We start from the raw sequence: 20,816 nt of genomic DNA on the forward strand, positions 1-20,816 counted from the left end.
AAAGTGATATACTTTCACTGCTGATCAATAGTGAAGAGAAGACGCATGCTTGCGCTTGCAGGCCCTCGTGACAATGCACTCGCAGTGCATTGTGGGACTTGTAGTATTATGGTGGTCCGTGCAATATACCAGAGGGCCAGTTCTAATACTAATTAAATATCATCCCGCGGGCCAAAGATAACTCATTCACGGGCCTGATTTGGCCCCCGGGCCTTGAGTTTGACATATATGTTGTAACCTGTTGTGAGATTGTGGATCTGCTATTTTCACTAGTTTGGGTCCCAGGTAAACGTCTAAAAATAGTTTGGGGTCTTGAGCTAAAGAAATTGGGAACCACCGTTCTAAATCTGAATTGCACTCTTGACAAATTATGTTTGGCTCGCTTGTGTTTTTGTTACGTGTTGCATGTATAACCCTCACCTTGCCTTGTCCAGTATTTTGTGAAATGTTCAAACAAATGTTTTCTTCCCTGTGAGAACATGTGTTATATCAACCCAGACAGAGTCGTATAGTTGAGATGTCAGTCTAATTAAGTGAAATTGCGGGGAACGCTGTGTATTTTCCACCAGTCTAGTTCCTTAATTATGAAATGCCATTGGAGGTTTACAACCACAGTCTCAGCTGCTTCTGAGCCTCACTCTGCAAAGCCAATCTGAAATGGGAAACTGGGTTGGGGGGGGGGGGGGGTGAAAACTAATTTCATAGCCATTCAACCCTTTTGTAAATTGCCACCTCCGTCAAATCTGCATATCGCTTTAAAGGGTAATACGATGACTTTTACAAATTCAATTACTCAAACCTCAATTTCCCTCTGTTCAGTAGCAGTGACATTCACTGGCAGCTGATAGTAGTGTTTTTTTATTTTTTATTTTTTATTGAACAGAGGAAATGACTAAAGCTTCAAGACTTGATCTGATTGGCGAGGAACAGATACTATAATTTGTCCTTTTGCCATTTTGATTTTTAAATGTCTCTATACTCTCCCTCTCTATTATACTATTATACAGTTATAGGAGAGTCTCTCTACTATTCACTATGATGTTGTTAGTTACAGCGAGTACACATACACATTTGGCAATTAAGGGTAAAAGAAACGGAACGAAACAAAACCTCCCTGTATGGGTAGTAAATCTTCCAACACTTTATTCTTTGTGTCACATCAAAGCTTAGCATCATTATCGTCTACCTAACAGTGACATCATTATGGAAAAAGAATAAAGTGTTGGATAATTGCTAACGGGATCATATGTATGTTCCCCCATATACAGTAAGCTAGGAGTTCTGTTTGCAGACCATCTGGTGCACTATTTGTTTTATTATTTTATGAATTATTGCTGTTTTTAACACCCCGAGCGACAAGGACGAAGTTCTCCGTTCTATCAATTAGTAACGCCCAACACTCAGGACGGAGATTGATAATAGGACGGAGATTTATTGATATCAAAACCGATCGCATGGCTCCACAGTCTGGGAGCGTCTGTTGCGCAACATTCAATGTCGAAAATGTTCCCCCCCATTAGAGACCGAAAATCTTAAACCGTGAATAACTCTTGATCTAAATCATTCCGTCCAATTCTAAGCAAAGATTATGTGTTAGAATTAGATGGTCCATCGCGGTCCCGCTGCTATAGTGTTAGAATGAATCATACCTCCCGTTGTTGTCGATCACCTCAAAGTGCTTTGGTTACATCAAGCTACTTCAGCTACATCCGGGATAGTGCCTGGTGCGTCGCTAAATGTGCTCCGCTGGGCGCTCGGATTTAATGGATTAAATAACCCCGGGCGTTTTTAACTAGGTGAAACTTTTTTTTTAACAAGCTAATTAATATTCAATCCTATTATAAATGTCTGTAACCATTTTAGTAAGAAATACATATCCTGTTCACACAAAAAAGTAGAAGAAGAAGTAACAGGACCTTTTGAACCATCCGGATTTCATATTTGTCCACAGTGTCAGCCTTAAGACTACATACCATATCTAATAAATGTCCAGCAGTAGTCTGTAGTGATTTTTAAGTGATTCTTTTGTACTGTTGTGACCAAGAACTAAAACTAGAATGATGTGTTACCACATAATTCAGTTTCTTCTTCCGTCTACACCACAAGAGCCTTCAACAACCCTTGCTCCTCAGTGGGTGTTATTTGGCGTGATGGCTTGAGGCTGCGGTAAAAATGACATTTATTTTAACAAAGTTATATGCATTTTGTAAAATGAAAGAAGATCATATTGTTTAACCACAACCCCTTCCCTCTGCTTATTGACTGTCGAGCTGTGAACATCAAAGATCTTATCATACTTCTCTAGCCGTCAATACTGACTACTGGTTAGATAACCAATGTGCTGGCATGCACACAAACACACACAGTCGCACACGCAAACACGCACGCACGTGCACACACGATCTGTACGCCATCTGTTGGAGTAAAATGATTGACTCTCACATTATAGGGCTCCTCATATTGATGCATGCATCTGGTGTCAAAGAGCCTAATATGTGGTCATTAAAGCACATTTATGATTCTTATAATGAAAGAATGGTATGGATTTCTCTCTCTCACACACACACACACACACACACACACACACACACACACACACACACACACACACACACACACACACACACACACACACACACACACACACACACACACAGTATATCTGTCTCTCCCCTTTTCTCTCTCTCACCCTGCGCTCTCTCAGCTGTTGCTGCAGTCTGCAGATCATTTATTGCTCCTTCTCCCCTCTGTTTAGTGAGTCTCTCCCACCCAGCCTAACGCCTTCAATCATTGCTGTTTTTTTTTGCCTCTCTCTCTCCTGCTCTCCAAGTTAATTCATCAGTAACTCACCCAGGAATACAGTGCATTTCTTGAGATTTAACACACCCATTAGGATTCAAACAGGCCAGTCAATATGATGATCACGCTCATCCTATTAAAACCCATAAATACCAAAAACACCCTCTATGTGGGTAGCTGGGGGAAATATTTACTGAGCGCACAGGGAAATTCTGCCGCTAATAAATGGCCCGATCATCTTTTTGGCAGAGGGAGCCCTCTTGGCAGTTATGTGTGACTGTGTGTGTGACTGTGCGTGCGTGCGTGTCTTTTTGCTCCTAGACGTTTTATGGTATTTTAGACGCGACAATTCCTCATGGAAATGGTCTGGAGGAAAAGCCCTGTTTTCTTTTCCTTTTTTGGTTTGTTTTGCTACAACAAGGCCATTGGAAGAGTCCCCAGGAACTGATAATGGGGCTATGTTTGTCATGCTGTCATCTCTATTTACCCAACTTCTCCTCCCCCCATCTTATTCAGTCCAATGTTTCTGACCCGAAGCCGATCCCTAGTGTTATCTAACAGACCCTTATTGTTTTTATTGTTGGTGGCTCTCTCTCTCTCTCTCTCTCTCTCTCTCTCTCTCTCTCTCTCTCTCTCACTCTCTCTCTCTCTCTCTCTCTCTCTCTCTCTCTCCGGTCTCCTCAGAGAGGACAGGCCGAAGAGCAGGCTGTGAGGTGTCCTCCCCCCTCTGTGCTCTTTGGCCTCTGAACACGCCCGAAGCTGTGCCCACATATCTCCCCATTGCCCCCCGTCCTGTTGCTCTGTTCCAGCCTCATGTGAAGTGACGGCTGCTCATGGACCCCTGCAGAGACATCTATATGCCATCTCTTACGAGCATTGATGTGCGCTGGCCCCGGCCTCAGACTACATACATACTGTGTGCACACGTACATATACAGGCACATATACGCACACTACTCACATGTGCTGTCCAACATGATGTACTATCCAGTAGATATAATACATCAGACTTATATAGCGCTTTTCTTAGTACCCAAAGTCACTTTATTAGAAGAGAGCAAACATTGAGCAAAGAATAGAAAAACATTAAGCTAAGACTAAAAAGACTAAAATACATGCACGCATGCACGCACGCACACACGCACGCACGCATGCACGCACGCACGCACGCACGCACGCACGCACGCACACACACACACACACACACACACACACACACACACACACAGACACAGTAGCCTACAGTAGTCATTTCATTTTTATGTTGGATGACATACAGTAGTAGTGTAGCATTAGCCTCGTGCAGCCAGACTTCATCCGCCCCTGTCGCAACGCGAGGCTATAGTGCAGCATGGCAGTATTTATAGTAAGTATTAATTTTAGTCTGTCTGTGTGCCGTTTATGCCCATATGGAGTTCCATGTCAGGCATGTCCAATTATGAAGTCTAGGCCAGTCTATGACGTCATATTGATGTCAGGGCACTCAATATACAGGGATTTACAGATCTAATACTTTACTTCCCGCTTGGTGAATCACGGCCCACCAGGTCCTCGCCGATACAGGTCCACACGGCAAGTTTGAAGGGGGTCAGTCCTTTTATGTGCATGCCCGGGCATAGCTTTCGGATCAGCGGTTCTGGAGGCTGTTTAACTTGACATTGCATATATTCCAAGCAGGAGTCGAAGTCTCAGAGCATTTTTTTGATTGAGTGCAAGCTGAATGCACAGTTTACAGCTATTATGATCATTCTAATGTTGATTAATATACGGTACATTTATGCTGATCTTTTGTTTAAAGGACCTATAACATAAAATTAAACTTTTTCCATTTATTTTGTGTTTTTGGGGCTCCCATATGTGTTTTCTATCCCCACAAATAACCAATTTTGAACAATCAGGCTTTCATATCATACAGGTGCTTTAATGGAAATTGCTCTCAGGAACAGCTCAACTGATTTTGGTCTCATCGTGATGTCATCAATGTCACCCTACTTTGTATAATTCCTCCTTCTTCAGTCTTCAGTTCCAAATTTGCATTTCCACTTTGTTTACAATGTCCACCATTGTTGATTTTCCAAGTTGGCATGTAATGGAAACAAGCCTGGTTTTATCTAGCATCAGTATTATAATGACTCAAATATTAAATAATCTGCATATCAGCACCCCCACCTCAGGACATTGTGGTACTGCATCTAAAACTGCTTTCACTCAAGTCCAGAAATAAATGACAAGGACTGGTTATATCAGAGTGGTGATTGAGGCTCAAACCATTAGAAATAACTTTGAGGGACATAGACAATATGATCTTAAATATTAAAAGCAGTTTTAAAATCCATGTTATTTGCGCTTTAATGGTTATTAATGATACGCACACCAAATGTTGGTAACCCGTAGATGTATACATATTTGTCCTTGTAGGACCAATGTTTTGACTGTATGAGAAGAAGGTCAATATCCTGACCGAGAATGAGCTCAAACTGTTTCTGGAGCTCATTCACTAAACATTAAAAATATGCACACGCTTAAGAACTAATGTATTGTCTGCTAGCGTGCTGCTTGCTTATGTTATGGAATGGATATACATGTTTTTACAACTTTGTCTTCAGTAATTCAACAAAATACTTAATACTTAATAACACACACAAATAAATTGCATTAAACAGGCCTCCAGGACGGGGTTTTTGCGCAACCCTATCGGGATTGGAATATAGGCTGTGGGGGGGGCTGCACATCCTGGTTGAATATAGGCTGTGGGGGGGCTGCACGTCCTGGCTGCAGAGGATCTATTTTTCTACTTTGGTATTCCGTGCATTTGACTGGCACTGGCCTCATGTGTGGCAATTATACAATTGGTACAGTATACATAATTTTTCTTTAGAAACAAGCCCAAATAATAATAGTAATAATAATGGTAATAATAATAATAAGCAGACATGGCAACGCTGCCATTTCAGTAATCCAACCATTCCCTTTACTTAAAAAGTGCATTTATGCAGTGCTTATAATTTAGATCTCAGTCTCTGGCTGCGGTTATTGAGCTGGCAACATTAACCTCCCTCTTCAACTGGCTCCTGGCTCTATCTCTATCCATCATGCCAGAGAAAAGTCCCCTGGCACTGTGGTAAGAGCGTGGGTAGGGTATGGATTGGGGCTTATGTTACAGATCACGTTTCTTTCATTGGATATTTCTATTTATTTTGTTGTTGTTACCGTGATCTCTTCGAAAATCTGCTAAACAATTCAATCCCCGGTTGGTCCTGCGGTGTGCTTCACAATAGACTATTGGGATACGGATAATGAGAATTGAGGAGAAATGCATCCAGTTTGCCATTCATTTGGAATATGAGTAAATTGCTTTTTTTATCTCTGGATGCCGTCAAGTCGAACAGGTGGAAGACTTGGCCTGAATACTTGCCTGTTTGTTGTAATGATGAACTGAAGGTTATTGACAATGACAACATACCACAGCAGTGCACAATACGTCTAATTGAAAGGCGAGAAGCTGGCAGGGCAGTGCATTTCTTTTAGCTGTAATAGCGCCTCCTACAGGTTGAGCGGGACAGATAGCGTGGTCCTCTGCGTGCATTACGCCCAGTGTTGCCATGTATGCTTATTATAAGCGATGTTGGGCTTGTTTTTCTGTTAGTATTGGTAATTGCTCATTGCGTTTTTTTGGGACTTTTGCTTATTTGGGCTTGTTTCCTACTGAAACTAGTGGTTCTCAAACATTTTCATGGCAGGGATCTCTGAAAATATTTTGTGCCAGAGACTCCCGTATCAGATTTGGATTGTTAAAATGTTGTCAAAAATATTCCAAAATTACCATAGTTTGTCCTAAAAAATGCCCTCTGTCGCTGGTGAAAGGAAGGAAGCGGCAACTGTGCCACTGTCCTGTCCTGCATGGGACATGCCAAATCAATGCCCTGGGCTCTAATCTCATTATCTCTTTGCCTGTGCATTTTATATAAGACCATTAGCTTAGCTGTCACGGGCCAGCAGAATTGCAGGCTTACCTTTGCTTGTAGCATCACTGGCAGCCACACATCGACATTTAGACATCTCTCTTCTGTGGCTTCTTCTCAGTTAGAACTCCCCCATTTGACACTCTGCGTCGCCGTTGCTTTGTTTAGCAGTTAATTCATTTAACAGTGAATATGTGGGCCATGACTCATACACATGAGCTCATGAACAGGGAAATGAGGGGAAAATATCCCATACTACATTTACATTAGCTCCGCTGTGGTCACGCAAAACACGGATCCTCCCACCGTCAACTAGAGAGTGACATTTTGTCAGGATTCCCGTGGGTCCCGCGGGAATCCCGTGGGATGGGATTAACATTTTTATTAATCCCGGGATCGGGACAGGACGGGAATGAAAGTCAACAGGAGCGTGCAGGAGCGGGAATGACATCTATCTAGAATCATAATGATCATTTTCAGCTGGTCGTGGCGCCAACCAAAAGAACAGAAGCACCCATATTTGTAGTCATCTTTCAGTGAGACAACGCTCTTTTGACTTGCGGTATTACAATGCGGTATTAAAAAAAAAATTGTTGAGCTCTTCCAGCAAGTAAAAACTGGGTAGAACTTATTTATCCAGTTTTATATTATTTAATATAACCCCCCATATCAGTGTTTGGATAGCCTGAGCTAACGTGTTAGGTTTCTGGTCTAGAGGGGCGGGTCGCGGCTGAGATTTGCGCACGCCCTGATTGGTTCTCATCGATCTGTCCGTCACCCCCGGCCCCTCCTCTCCCCCCTAGTGCAGCGCTACCTCACATCATTTGGAGTGACGCCCACCCGGAAGGGTTGACTCCCACTTTTAGACCAGAGCGGCCAATGCGTTCCTCCAGGCTTAAAATTTTTGCACCAACAAAAATGAAAGCCTGGTACCGAGGCTAGTGTTTGGATGCTCCACAGCAGCCATTTTCTTGTACAGTACCTGCATTAATTGGCATCCCCCCCCCCCTCTCTCTTTCATCTTCCTCCCTCATTTGCATTCTTCATTTTACCCACAGTCAATTTATTCATCACCAGCTCAAGGACAGGCACTTAAATACTTAGATGCAACGTTGAGATTATTTTAATGCAGTGTTGTCCACTCCAGTATAAATTGGATAAAAACAACTTGGTAGCCTATTGTGCAGTTTGTGCACTAACAAATGAGGGACGAAGCTGTTTGAACGGCTCCGACAAAGGACTGCACACTGCGGGTATACAGCAGAGTGCATGCAGTGCCCCAAAAGTTCATGCCCACACTTTCTACATGCCTATCTAACTTGTCATGAATACAGGGCCATCGCATTCCTACAAAAAAGGCTGTTTAGACGAAAAGATCAGGAGTCAAATGTTTAAATCCACTTAAATCCACAATGTGTATAGAGCGTTGTATTAGATGGCTCATCATGATGATTCATTATCACAACACTGCAAAGTGTTGTGATACTGGTGAAGTATTGAATGTGTGTCTTCTGGACTAGGTTATGTAGTCACTTATTTTGTTTTTGCTTAGATAATTCTTGTGTGCTTTTTGAATTGACTAGGGACTGGATTTGTGTGTTAACTTGCAGTTATTTGAAGATCTGAGTGGAGAGCTGTTAAAGTCAGGCTGCAATGGCTTTGTTTTGGTCATTTTATTTGGAAGTTTCAGTCTGAAACGGAAGCCTGTATGTTTCTGAACCAATCAGAGTGGCCCATCCCTTCAGACTATGGGACGTTAACATCCTGTTCATAAAACGGAGCCAACAGTCTAATAGAAGGCAACACAGAGTCTGCTCTGGGCCGTGGAATAAACCTTGTTTTGACCACAAGGAATAGGAGATACAGGCGATTGAAAGAAACAGATAGAATTGATGAATATGGTGACGATGATTTTAATGCCGCCATCCTGTGTTATTGACAGCACCAGCTAGAGCAACGCCAATAGCGTTAAGCGTAACATTAATTCATTGCTTTTAATTGACGTAGATCAAGGTTAATTTATATTCATGCGGGTAGCGGTATGTCATCACGCAGCGTGCTTTTGGAAGTAATTAAAATTGACTTTTGATAGAAAAATACATTGTTCTCATTGTATTGGTATCTACTGTTAGGTACGTATGCCCATAATGGCCATGGATATGCTCTAAAACATATTTTTGTTATTTCACTTTAAGTAGCTGTTCTGCCACAGCGTGCACGCTGATTGGCTCATTAAATACACCTGCTACACACACTTGCTACACACACACACACACACACACACACACACACACACACACGGGTGACAAAATAACTTGACCAATGACTACTGACAACCTGAATGACATTCCTTAAAGGTATATTCAGTGATTTCACTTAATTCAAATATCATTTATTTTTTTGTTTTGTTGTGATAATCCTCTCTACTATAGAGTGTTCTGACCATATAAGGAGTTCCTCCCTGTCCCCAGTTAACCCCTGTGGGTCAAAAAACCGTAGGTTTCGTTTTTGGCTCTCTATCCTGATTGGATGAAAGGCTTAGGTCCCAGCCAAAAAAACGAAACCTAAGGTTTTTTGAGTGAAATCACTGAATATACCTTTAAGCGATGGTGCTCTGATTGGTTCCAGGTCTGATCCGTCTGCGCTCCACCCCGCCCCCTCGCCTCCAGGGGGTGGAGTATGTCCTGAATGTCACGGCCACGGACGACAACGCGTCGGGCGGACCGCAGCCCCTGTCAGCCACGGCCCAGGTCGTTGTGGGAGTGGACGACGTCAACAACAACAAACCTGTCTTTGAGAAGGTAAGTCAGTCTCTCTCACACACACACACACACACACACACACACACTTGCGCGCACACATGCGCACACAGCCACTGCCACACAGACACTGATTAAACTTAATTTAGTCTAGTTCTTTATCAACAAATTGTTGGAAAGCAATAAAGGTGTCTGATAAGCAGCAACTTCCCCCATTGCCACACAATCCTGCTTACTTGCTGTTTTACTTCCACTTCATGTTTTCTCAGTATATATATCAGTGGCTTATCTACTTATTAGCCGTCTCCATGCACATACGCTCACACGCGCACGCACGCACGCACACACACACACGCACGAAAGCACGCACGAAAGCACGCACGCGCACACACACACACACACGTACACACACTACTTGTCCCATGCCACTTTCTTCCATTTACCGCTATCCTTTCCTCTCCCAAACTCTCATGAACCCCACCCCCTCCCTATTCTCTCCATCTTGTCTTATTTATTGCTGCGCTCTCTGGAGGAGCGATTAGCCAGCCTGACCCCGCGCCTGCTCCGTACATCATCGTAGCCTTTTAATTAAGGCTTTGTGGGATGTGCGGGAAACACACTAGGCTTCCCCGGCTTCACTTCACCTGCCTCTCTGTCCATGTCTCAATTTTAAATGAGGCAGCTTTCTTTCTTTTTTTTCCCTCCTTCCTGGGTCCCTCGAGGTATGCGAGCAGCGGAGATTAGGAGGGAGCCTTGCTGAGTAAAGCTTGTTCACGCTCTCCCGGGGAAAGCAAAAGCTTTCCTGTGGTGTTTTTCCTGTGGCTTCACCTGGAGGCAGAGGAGAGGGAAGACAAGTCAAGAGCAGTGGAGAGACCACTTTTAATTTCCCCTTACGTAAACATGACATAAGCAGAGGCCAAGTAACAGGGAAGATGAAAGAAAGAAAGAAAGAACAGTGAGATATCAGCAGGATGGACATAGCTACTAGGGGTGTAACGATACATTTAACAGCGATACGTATCACGATACATGGTTGACGATACGATATTGGTTCATTATGGCGATATACGATACGATTCAGTGATTTAAAATCAATACAGTAACTAGCAAAGACTTTGTGTGAAACATGTGGATAGAGCAGGTTGTTTAAGCTAAACAAGTAAACATTAATTATTATGGATAAAAAGTAATGGCAAATACATGGACATTATATTTGAACACATATGGGCAAACCTGTACCTTGACATGAACACAGAGAATATACACATTTATCGATAGATGATAGACGTGTAGCGATATGGAAAAGTAATTAAATAAATGTTTTTCTCTTAAAATTGCTAAATGCAGCGCACAAGTGCTTAGTATTGATACATATATATGTATATATATATATATATATATATATATATTTTTTTTTAATTTTTTTTTCCGATTCGATACCGATTATTTGCAATTCAAACGATACGATACAAAGTGAAACGATACGATATGTTGAGTTAACATTTCGATATACTTTGATTATTATTATTATTTATTATTTTTAAATAGTAGTATCGCGTGGAAGGAACACATTACACAGTTCCTTTCCCCTCCATCAGGCGCTGGCCAGGGGAGGTAGTTTTAGAGACCAGGATTACTGCATGTTTTTGTGAGGGTACCTACCCTAGGGGACACGGGGAGAACATGCAAACTCCACACAGAAAGGCCCTTTCGCCAACCCCGCCTCGGGTATGGGCACTGATTACGCTGAGGAGGGAACACGCCCCCAGTGCCCACAGCGTCCCCAGCGGGAATCGAAGGACCTTCTAGCTGTGAGGCGACAGCACTACCGACTGTGCCACCGTGCCTCCGAAACTCAATGAACTTCTACTTACAAACAGTGTAGTCAGCTGCTCACTGTCAAACTTTCTCTGCTTGCATGCATTCAGTAAACACAGACACACTATCTCTCTCCCTCTCTCTCTCTCTCTCTCTCTCTCTCTCACTCTCTGCAAAGGGAAAGAAATAAACTTTATCTTAAAGGCCTTATTTTACTGACCCATTCATAGCAGTGGAGACATGACAGTGCTCATGCCTGTATACTGTGTGTGTTACATGTGTTTGTGTGCGTGTGCACGCACGAGCACGCACGTGTGATTTATTGTAGTCTATCTAGTATTGCACTACCGACTGTGCCACCGTGCCCGACTTCGATTCTTGAAATTAAAATCGATTTTTCGATGTGGTTACTATATCGTTACACGCCTATTAGCTACTGTGTCCTGGTTCTCAGCTCCTTCTCTTGCTGGCACACACCTGCAGGATAATAGGAACAGAGAGGGACTTTTAGCTTATTTTGATGCCCCATTCCCAGGCTATTATCATGGTCTGTCTGGACCTCAGGGCTGCTTGTGTACAGTATGTGTAGGCCCGCAGAGAGATTTCCCACATCTTGCCGTTCTCTCTGAAGTATCGTGGACAGGTCCTGGACATTACATTAATGTAATTTAAAAACCGTGTAGCGCAAGCCACCATTGTGAATGCTTGAAGATGACATGGTCTTGATCCGTGCTTGAGGCTACTTTCTCATTGATGGCCTTGGCTTTGCCCTGTTTAGCACTGCTCCTGCTTGTGCCAGTACTCAGCTGTCAGTAAGCCGGGAGATCAAAATTAAACACGTTTCATCTTTAACTGAATAGTAGGGCTCATGGCAAGTGATTCCACACACAGACGCACGCACAAATAATCAGCTATTGATCCAAAGTTCTAAACCTTTCCTTGGCTGCTGTGTCTCCTGTGTCTCCTCCTGTCCCTGCCTCCTCTCACTGTTGCAGTGTCATCAGTATCGAGAGAGAACAACGGTTCTGGAGAACCTGCCGGCGGGGACGCTGGTTCTGCAGGTCCACGCCGTGGATGCAGATGAGGGTTCTAATGGCAGAGTGACCTACGGCTTCATGCACAAAGACTCTACAGTGCCAGCCTTCAGCATTCACCCCGACACAGGTAACCTGTGTGTGTGTGTGTGTGTGCGTGTGTGTGTGTGTGTGTGTGTGTGTGTGTGTGTGTGTGTGTGTGTGTGTGTGTGTGTGTGTGTGTGTGTGTGTGTGTGTGTGTGTGAACCGATATGCACATCCCAGTTTCAATACGGTGCTGGACCCAAAAAATGACTGAATGAAGAAATTAGTGGATACATATTGTGGACACATCTGTGGCATTTTAGAAAAAAGTTGCATTGGAAAGAAGGGTATTACACTCAGCATGTGGCTGTAGCATACAGTACGTGAGCTGCTAGCTAAACTTGCTGTATCCAAGCCACTCTCCTCAGTCCCAAAAGCTGAAAACCATTTCACATCAATTTGGTCTAAAACAACATCATTATATTGAAACATACTGGCTGGATTGCCATGGAATTTGCCGTGCCCCTTCGTGCTCCCCAGAAAATGATTTTGGTGACCCAATGATCTGTCGTAAAACAGTGACAGGCCTGATCACTGACAACAATGAGATGAGATATAGGTAGGTTGGAGAACAACCTGGCTTGCAACTTCGACAAGACTAAATAACTCACCGTGGACTACAAGAAGTCAGGCAGAGAGCACACCCTCATAGATGGAGGCACAGTGGATACTGGATAGGGTCAGCGATTTCGAATTCCTTTGAGTTTGCACCACTGAGAAACTCACCTGGGGCATGCTCACAGAATGAGTGGTGAACAAGGTATGACAAAGCCGCTATTCTCATCTTAACCCGTTGCTGAGACAACTGCAGTTAGGAAGCTCGTGCACATTTACAGCCCAAAAACTCAAGGTGCAGGGGCTGTGCGCATCCCCTGAATTGCTAACTGTCCACAATCAACTTTGTCCATCCGCTCTGTATGGGATCTGGTGCGGATGGGTGAGTCTGGTAATTGGCATGGAGAGCATGGAGAAATAGAAATTCTCTACATGGTGGGAGTTGGCTGGAATCAGCCTCCCCTCTCCTGGCACAGAAAAGCTGGTATAGCGGATCTCGTTCACGTCACTGGAGGTGGTCCCAGACAGGTACCAGTGAACTGCTGCAGTTGGTCAAAGAGCTCTGTTGAAACAGTTTATTTAAATGTCTCCTGAAAATCTGGGTTTTTCTTCAATAACCTCAGCGCATTCAGTTTTCCATGACCAGCAAAGGTCACATCCTGTAAATGTGTGTAGCCCAACCAGATTCTCATCGAGGTTTTCTCCCAAACCAAGGCCTAGCTTGTGTATGTCCACAAACCGTGTGCGGTTTTGTGTACCACACTCTGATTGATAGGACATGGGAATGGATGTGTTTTTGGAAGGCTAAACTGAGAACCATTACATCAGTATCTCCAGAAGTAACATAATGCTGTGTGTGTGTGTGTGTGTGTGTGTGTGTGTGTGTGTGTGTGTGTGTGTGTGTGTGTGTGTGTGTGTGTGTGTGTGTGTGTGTGTGTGTGTGTGTGTGCGTGCGCACACGCACACGCATGCGCATATATGTTTGTTTGTGTTATCTCTAAGTTAAGTCTAGTTGTGTGATCCTCATTTACATGTTTATTACTTGTTTTCCTGAGTTGAGTTGTCTGCTGGGGTACAACCTTGAGTTTGAGAGTTCCTGACTGTTCCATGTAATGTCTAAATGGTTTCTACATCCTCATAAACCCATAAAAAGACATATCACTCATGATTCTATCTGTTGTTATATTATGATGTTGGTCATGGTCCAAACATCAGAAATGTGCATACAAGTGATATGAATACTTTTTTTAGTTCAGACAACAATGAATTATGTGGTGTTGTATAATCAGAGTATACCCCTAAAATGGTATACAGCTGCCCTTCTGAAACTGCTATCACACATTTTACTCCTGGATGTCAGACAAACAAAATTATACCACATATGTCTGTCCCTTTTAGTGGCAATGATATCTCACCCGACCTACAGTAAGGACTATGGCTTGGTTGTCTGATTTGATTTCTTGTTCTTTTGACTCCAGGAGTGATTGTCACAGCCAGGAAGTTTGACCGTGAGCGCCAACGGGAGTATGCTGTAACCGTGACTGCCACTGACCAGGCAGCTGACCCGCTGATTGGCATCTGTCAACTCAACATCCTCATCCTGGACCAGAATGACAACAGCCCCAAGTTTGAGAACATCCGATATGAATGTGAGTGCCTTCTAGAGCCTGACACATGCAATAGTTCTGATGCTGATTTTGGATACCTAGACCACCAATTACTGATTCTTAGGCCACGATACATGGTTGTCGATGCGATACATGGACAATATTTGTTCATTATGGTGATACGATACGATTCAATGATTTAAAATCAATACAGTAACTTTTTAGCAAAGAAATCAGTGTGAAACATGTGGATAGTGCAGTTTTTTAAGGGAAAATGTATGAATATGGATATAAATAATATCAGTGATTCTCTGGTAAATATAGACATTATATTTGAACACAAAAACGTATAAATAGAAGTATTTAAACACTCTTTTTCTTCCCTCTTCTTAAAATACAACGCACAAGTACTTATTGTAGTACTTAGCACGAAGCCCACCAGAAACTGCGTTAATTTAGTACCCTAGCCCGCCAAACACAAGCCTCTCGTGTTCCAGGGTTTACATTCTTTAATCCATGTTTTGATCCGATTGTATCGTTAGCCACCGGTTGCTAACACAACAACATCAAGTAGGACAGTGGCCGCGGCCATTTTGAAAATGCGCGCACATCCACTTCCATTCAAAGCCCTGCATTCAAAGCCCTGTATCTCAGAAACAACATTGAGGGGCAGTTTCATTGAGGGTGCAAATAGCGGCCAGGTTCCTTATAAACGCCCGGGGTCCCAGGCGCGTAGCATAAGGCAGTGCAGCCAGTGCGGTGCACCGGGGCCCAGCGCCCCCTAGGGGCCCATGAAGGGGGAAGAAGAAGAGAAGAAAAAGAGTCAGGACGAGACGACGGTGAAAGGCAAGCCTGGTTTCAGGGGCTATCGGTCGCAGGAAGAGTAACACCAAGGATTAGCCAGCGATGTCACTGACTGACAGCTTCAAGTCCATAATACTTCCCTGTTGCATAACAGTGACATCACTGTCCTCTCCTTGTTATCTTTACCACCTTGTTTCACAGTCTATCTATGCCTCTATGGTGTGTATACTGTGTTCATGGCGCGCTGTCTGTGCCTGTCAGCAGCACAACAAGCTCAGCTGTAGACTATTTTGTCACGTTCCGTCACGCTAATGAAACACTAGATGGGAATCGAATCATGGGATTATTATGTCATGTCAGCAGTCAGCACTATCAGAAGATAACCCAGGTAAAGTAATCTGTCACTCTGCAAGTTTAACTAAAGTTTGTCCAAAGTAATTTCTGATAGCCAGGCTGCAGTCCTACAGATTGATTGAAAGTGAAACATGCAAATTGATGTAAACATACATACAGATTGAATGAATATTTATATATCAGATCGCATCACAACCCCCCCCCCCCCCCCCCCCCCCCCACATCGCATCGCCGCCGCCGACCCCCCACCCCCCCCCCCCATGCCACAATAATATTTTGGGAGGCCCACACAAGATATCTCCAGTTACGCCACTGCGGGGTCTAAATCGATTTAGCATATTAACAGCCCTGGCTACTATTTGGAAAAATATGGATGTTTGCATAGCAAAACGATACGATGTCAATGTTGCTCGATATGCTTAGATTCTTGAAATTAAAATCGATTACTATATTGTTACACCCCAGATATGTATATAAAATAGAAGAGTTTTGAACACTTTCAAAAAAAAATCACCTCTCGTGGCATGCCCAAAATAGCACCCAGGTTTAAAGTGGTTAAAAATCATGACACATCGGCTCGGCTGCATAATTGCCGATACGATTCAATGACATCAAATAAGACAATTAAAGGACCACTTTTCAACCTATCTTCATATAATAGGTCCTCACTAATAATCATGAAGAAATGGTGCAATCTTTTTCTACTCGGTCCGTATCTCATAGGAGGGCTGTGGGCAGTTCAGAAACCGTCTTCCAGTGACATCATCGATGGGGAATACAAGCTAATAGAAACGGCAGGCTTTCTTGTCCTGAAAAGTTGCAATGCGAAAATGGAAGCCATCGTTCTCACAATAATGAAAATCTAAACATTTTTGTAAAAAAATCTTGTTTAAAAAAAAATCTGCCTAATGATGATGTCACTGGAAGACTGTTTCTAAACTGCCCACAGCCCTCCTATGAGACACAGACTGAGTAGAAAGAAATCGTGCCATTTTTTCATGAATATAATTATATGAAGATTGGTTGAAAAGTGGTGAAGTGGTCCATTAAGGGCCACTATATCGCTCAAACAGACATAACTGCCGGGCTCTCTTCTCTTCTAGTCTATTCTCTCAGTATTTTCTCTTCTCTCCTCATCTCTTTCCTCTGCTGTCCATAGACTTCCTCCGCGAGGACACAATGATTGGTACTAGCTTCCTCCGTGTGGCAGCGCACGATGATGACTTTGGCACCAATGCAGCTGTTACATACTCTATGTCCAATGAGCAGCCAGAGTACCTCAAGGTTAACGCTCTGACTGGCTGGGTGTATGTCAACCAGCCTATTTCCCAGGTACACGCACGCACGCACGCACACACACACACACACACACACACACACACACACACACACACACACACACACACACACACACACACACACACACATTAGGAGACACACGATTCAACATGCACTCATTCCAAGAAATGAAGCTGCACATCAATTAGCCGATGTCTCCCATCATCAGCAGCTAGTTTAATTTCTAAGCAGACAAAATAATCTCTCTGTGCCTATAGTGATGAGTAACATTTAAGGACTTACTATCCTCACCAATGTGTTCCAGCTTTTACTTTCCAACCATGTAATGCACCCTGCCGTGCCCACATATGTACACATGCTGTTTGATGCACATGGCATGCATGTGAGCACATGAGCACATACAGTAAGTGCACATACCGTATACGTAAACACAATTTACAATTGAGGCTTTTAGCAGATACTCCAGTATGGCTCATAAAGTGCAAGGTTGGAGTGAATGCAATGAATCACATAGTGGCTTTTATTTTAGAGCTTTTTGTGTAAACCTTGAATGATACAGTTTAATTCATGTGTAGCTACATTTATTTTAACAAATATAAATTCCATTTATGTTGACAAGGCTGATTTATTCATTTCTATCACAGGCATTTACTGCAGAGGGATTGTATACAATGTGACTTTATTAACTTAAGGGTCTGCTAAACATAGCCTTTGATGAAAAGTGAACTATTAACATTGAAACAGGACACTTTGATACAGTACACAAGCAACAAAGCAGGTACATGATAATCGTTTATTACGGATACTGAGGGCAGCCTAAATATGCCAGCACATCTCCAAACACAAGAATACATTTACTGTAGGAAGGAAAAACATCTCGCTGCCTTTGCTATCCTACAGTATACGTATTAACCTTCCTTCCCAGTGGAGACCATCCTGGGATAGAGCTCTATGAAAAGGACACGCTTTCTGAGACGATTCAGTCCTTCAGCATTTATTTAACATGTACAGTGCATGATGATGTACAATGACATGTGTCTTACAACCTCATCTCACCCACAGAGGACATACATCGCCAGGGAGATCGTGGCCACAGATGGTGGGAACCGTAGCAGCTCGGTGGAGCTGGCCGTGACCATCACCAATGTGAAGAACCAGCCCCCACAGTGGGAGAAGGACAGCTACAGCATTGTCATACCAGAAAACACTGTCCGAGACACTCCGATTGTGGTGAGTGAAGGAAGGGGCACCGCCACGAGCCCAAACAAATCCTGCAGTTGCATGCAGGGCCAGATAAAATGTACAAGCTGATGGGGATCAGCAGCCTGGGGCATGAGGGCACGTGACGCACCCTTTCGTCAACGCCAATCAACCACACTGCCTTCTGCCTCGGTTGCCTAGCGTTTGTGAAATAAACCCGCTCACAGCATATACTGTAGTGTAGATATTGTGTAATCAGAGCCTATTCATTAAAAGGCCATTTATAGAAACAAATCTCCAAATCACCACCGCATGTTGCAGATTGCTTGTTGCAGATTGCGGGCTATTTATTTTTTTGCAGGCTGATTTTTTTTAAAGAAAGGGCCGTGCCGGATGACCGTAGGTCACAGGCTGGCTCGTAGGGGATGAGTAGGTCTGATATGTAAGAGGGAGCGAGTCCGGATCTAGCTTTAAAGGTGAATAACAGTATTTTGAAATGTATTCTGTGTGAGACAGGCAGCCAATGTAGGGTGGCCAGGATAGGGGTGATTTTTTGGAGCCTGTTAGGAGGCGAGCTGCAGCATTTTGAATGAGTTGTAACCGGTTGATGGATTTTTTTGAGAGGCAGGAGTATAGGGAATTACAGTAGTCTACACGGGAGTAAATGAAAGCGTGGATAACTTTAGTGAGGTCGGGGCGGGAGAGAAAAGGTTTGATTTTTGCAATGTTTCAAGGTTCAAGGTTCAAGTTTATTTAGTGTCCCCGAAGGGCAAATTGGGTTGCAGCATAGACAGTACATTAAACAATGAATGAAACAGTACAGACAACAAACAGTTCACATAGCGGATACCAGAGTAAAAGGTGCACACAACCATTAAAGTGCAGGCGTTTAAAGTGCTATGCGATAGGTCATAAAAGTGCGTGTGCATAGACATACGCACAAGATAATACAGTAAAAAGTAAAAGTGCTCATCATAAGGTTATATCCTCGATCTACGCACAGCAGCATTCAGTGTGTGAATAGAGACCGGGACAAAGGAATGTTTGTGCCTGTTTTTTGTGGCACAGGGGGCTCGCAAGCGAAGGCCGGATGGGAGAAGGATGTACTCTCCGTATAGTGGGTGAGCAGCATCAGATCGGATACACAGGGCTTTGTTAAGTACCTGTTTCTTAAAGATCTGGTCTAGGCCGTTTTGAGGCCACTTTTACAATTCTCCCTAGGGATTTTTTGTCTCTGATGCAGAGATTACCATACCAACAGATAATGGAGAAATAAATGACATGAGGTGACAATGATGCATTTGTGAATGTCGGGATCCCTATTAGGGACGGGGATTGTTAATTGCTTTTGATGTCGATCCCGCTATCGATAATTTTCTATTATTTGTAGCTGTCCGGAAATTGCTGTTAATCCATGGCACTGTATCACTTTCATTTAATTTCGGCAGACATCAAAGGAACATCAATTGGATGGCTTGCAACAGTTGAGGCCAACATGACCGTTGGCCTCAACTGTTGCAAGCCATCCAATTGATGTTCTTTGTTTTTACCAGTAGTTGGCAAGACATTTAAGTCAAAAGCTTTTTTTAAATGACATGCCTGGACTGCTAGGCATTTAGGCTCTAATGTTGTTCAATAGCACGTTGCGGGTTCAAGTCCCATTCCCCATTTTTCCCTCCCTGCTTCCTGTCCATCTCCACTATGTGTGTGTGTGTGTGTGTGTGTGTGTGTGTGTGTGTGTGTGTGTGTGTGTGTGTGTGTGTGTGTGTGTGTGTGTGTGTGTGCGTGTGCGTGTGCGTGTGCGTGTGTGTGTGTGTGTGTGTGTGCATCTATAGAGACATCTCTATAAAAATCTATAAAAATGCCCCCCACTTCTGGGGGCATTTTGACTCGAGTGGGAGGGGAATCCCGATCATAGACTGTAACGGTAGCCACGCCCCTCAGAACATACGCGACTTTATGGTCATTTTCTTTAATAAATGGGACCATCATTTTCCAAAAAGAATATTATGACATTAGAAATGAGACTTTAAACTAGTGACTGGAAGCAGAAAGTATTCATGACCATGTTTATTAAGGTAATACAGTCTAGGTGAAGTTGGGCCCAAATACATGTGTTTTTTTGGGCCCAATGACAGCGCCACAACAGGCCATTATATGAACTTTCATTTCCTTAGTGGCTTCACAAAATATCTGTCTGACTGCCCCCCTGGTTCTAATAAAGTCTCCCATATGTTTGATTTGTCCTTTTCAATGTCACATACCTGCCATCTAAATATAAAACCCACAATGTACTATAATATACTCCATCAGAGATTCAAAAGTGCTAGCATTGTAAATGTAATGTTAAAGTGGGCGCACGTTATAATACGTCACGGTCGCATCCCTTGAGGTTTTCAATACCCAGATATATTTGTTGTGTTTCTTTTTAAATGCTATGTATTTGTGGAAAATGATCTAAACAGCATCTTGCAAGACTAATTATTAACCCATTTAGGCCTGAGGCCGATTCTAAAAATGCCTCTAAATCCTGACCTAAGG

General features: G+C 43.2%; 1 protein-coding gene across 1 annotated transcript in view; it reads left to right on the forward strand.

Annotated features, from left to right (window-relative positions):
* The window catches only part of LOC310877409 (neural-cadherin), a gene marked incomplete at both ends in the record, with an annotated part of 328,331 nt that overhangs the window by 133,829 nt on the left and 173,686 nt on the right, over positions 1-20,816 (forward strand). The window contains 5 exons of the mRNA XM_083791243.1: positions 9,390-9,562; positions 12,334-12,502; positions 14,490-14,660; positions 16,936-17,108; positions 18,138-18,305. Of these exons, the coding sequence (XP_083647369.1) occupies positions 9,390-9,562; positions 12,334-12,502; positions 14,490-14,660; positions 16,936-17,108; positions 18,138-18,305 (854 nt within the window). The remainder of the gene's footprint in view (positions 1-9,389; positions 9,563-12,333; positions 12,503-14,489; positions 14,661-16,935; positions 17,109-18,137; positions 18,306-20,816) is intronic.

This window comes from Protomyctophum parallelum, assembly GCF_964188405.1.
Source record: "Protomyctophum parallelum genome assembly, chromosome: 2".
NCBI classification, from domain to species: domain Eukaryota; kingdom Metazoa; phylum Chordata; class Actinopteri; order Myctophiformes; family Myctophidae; genus Protomyctophum; species Protomyctophum parallelum.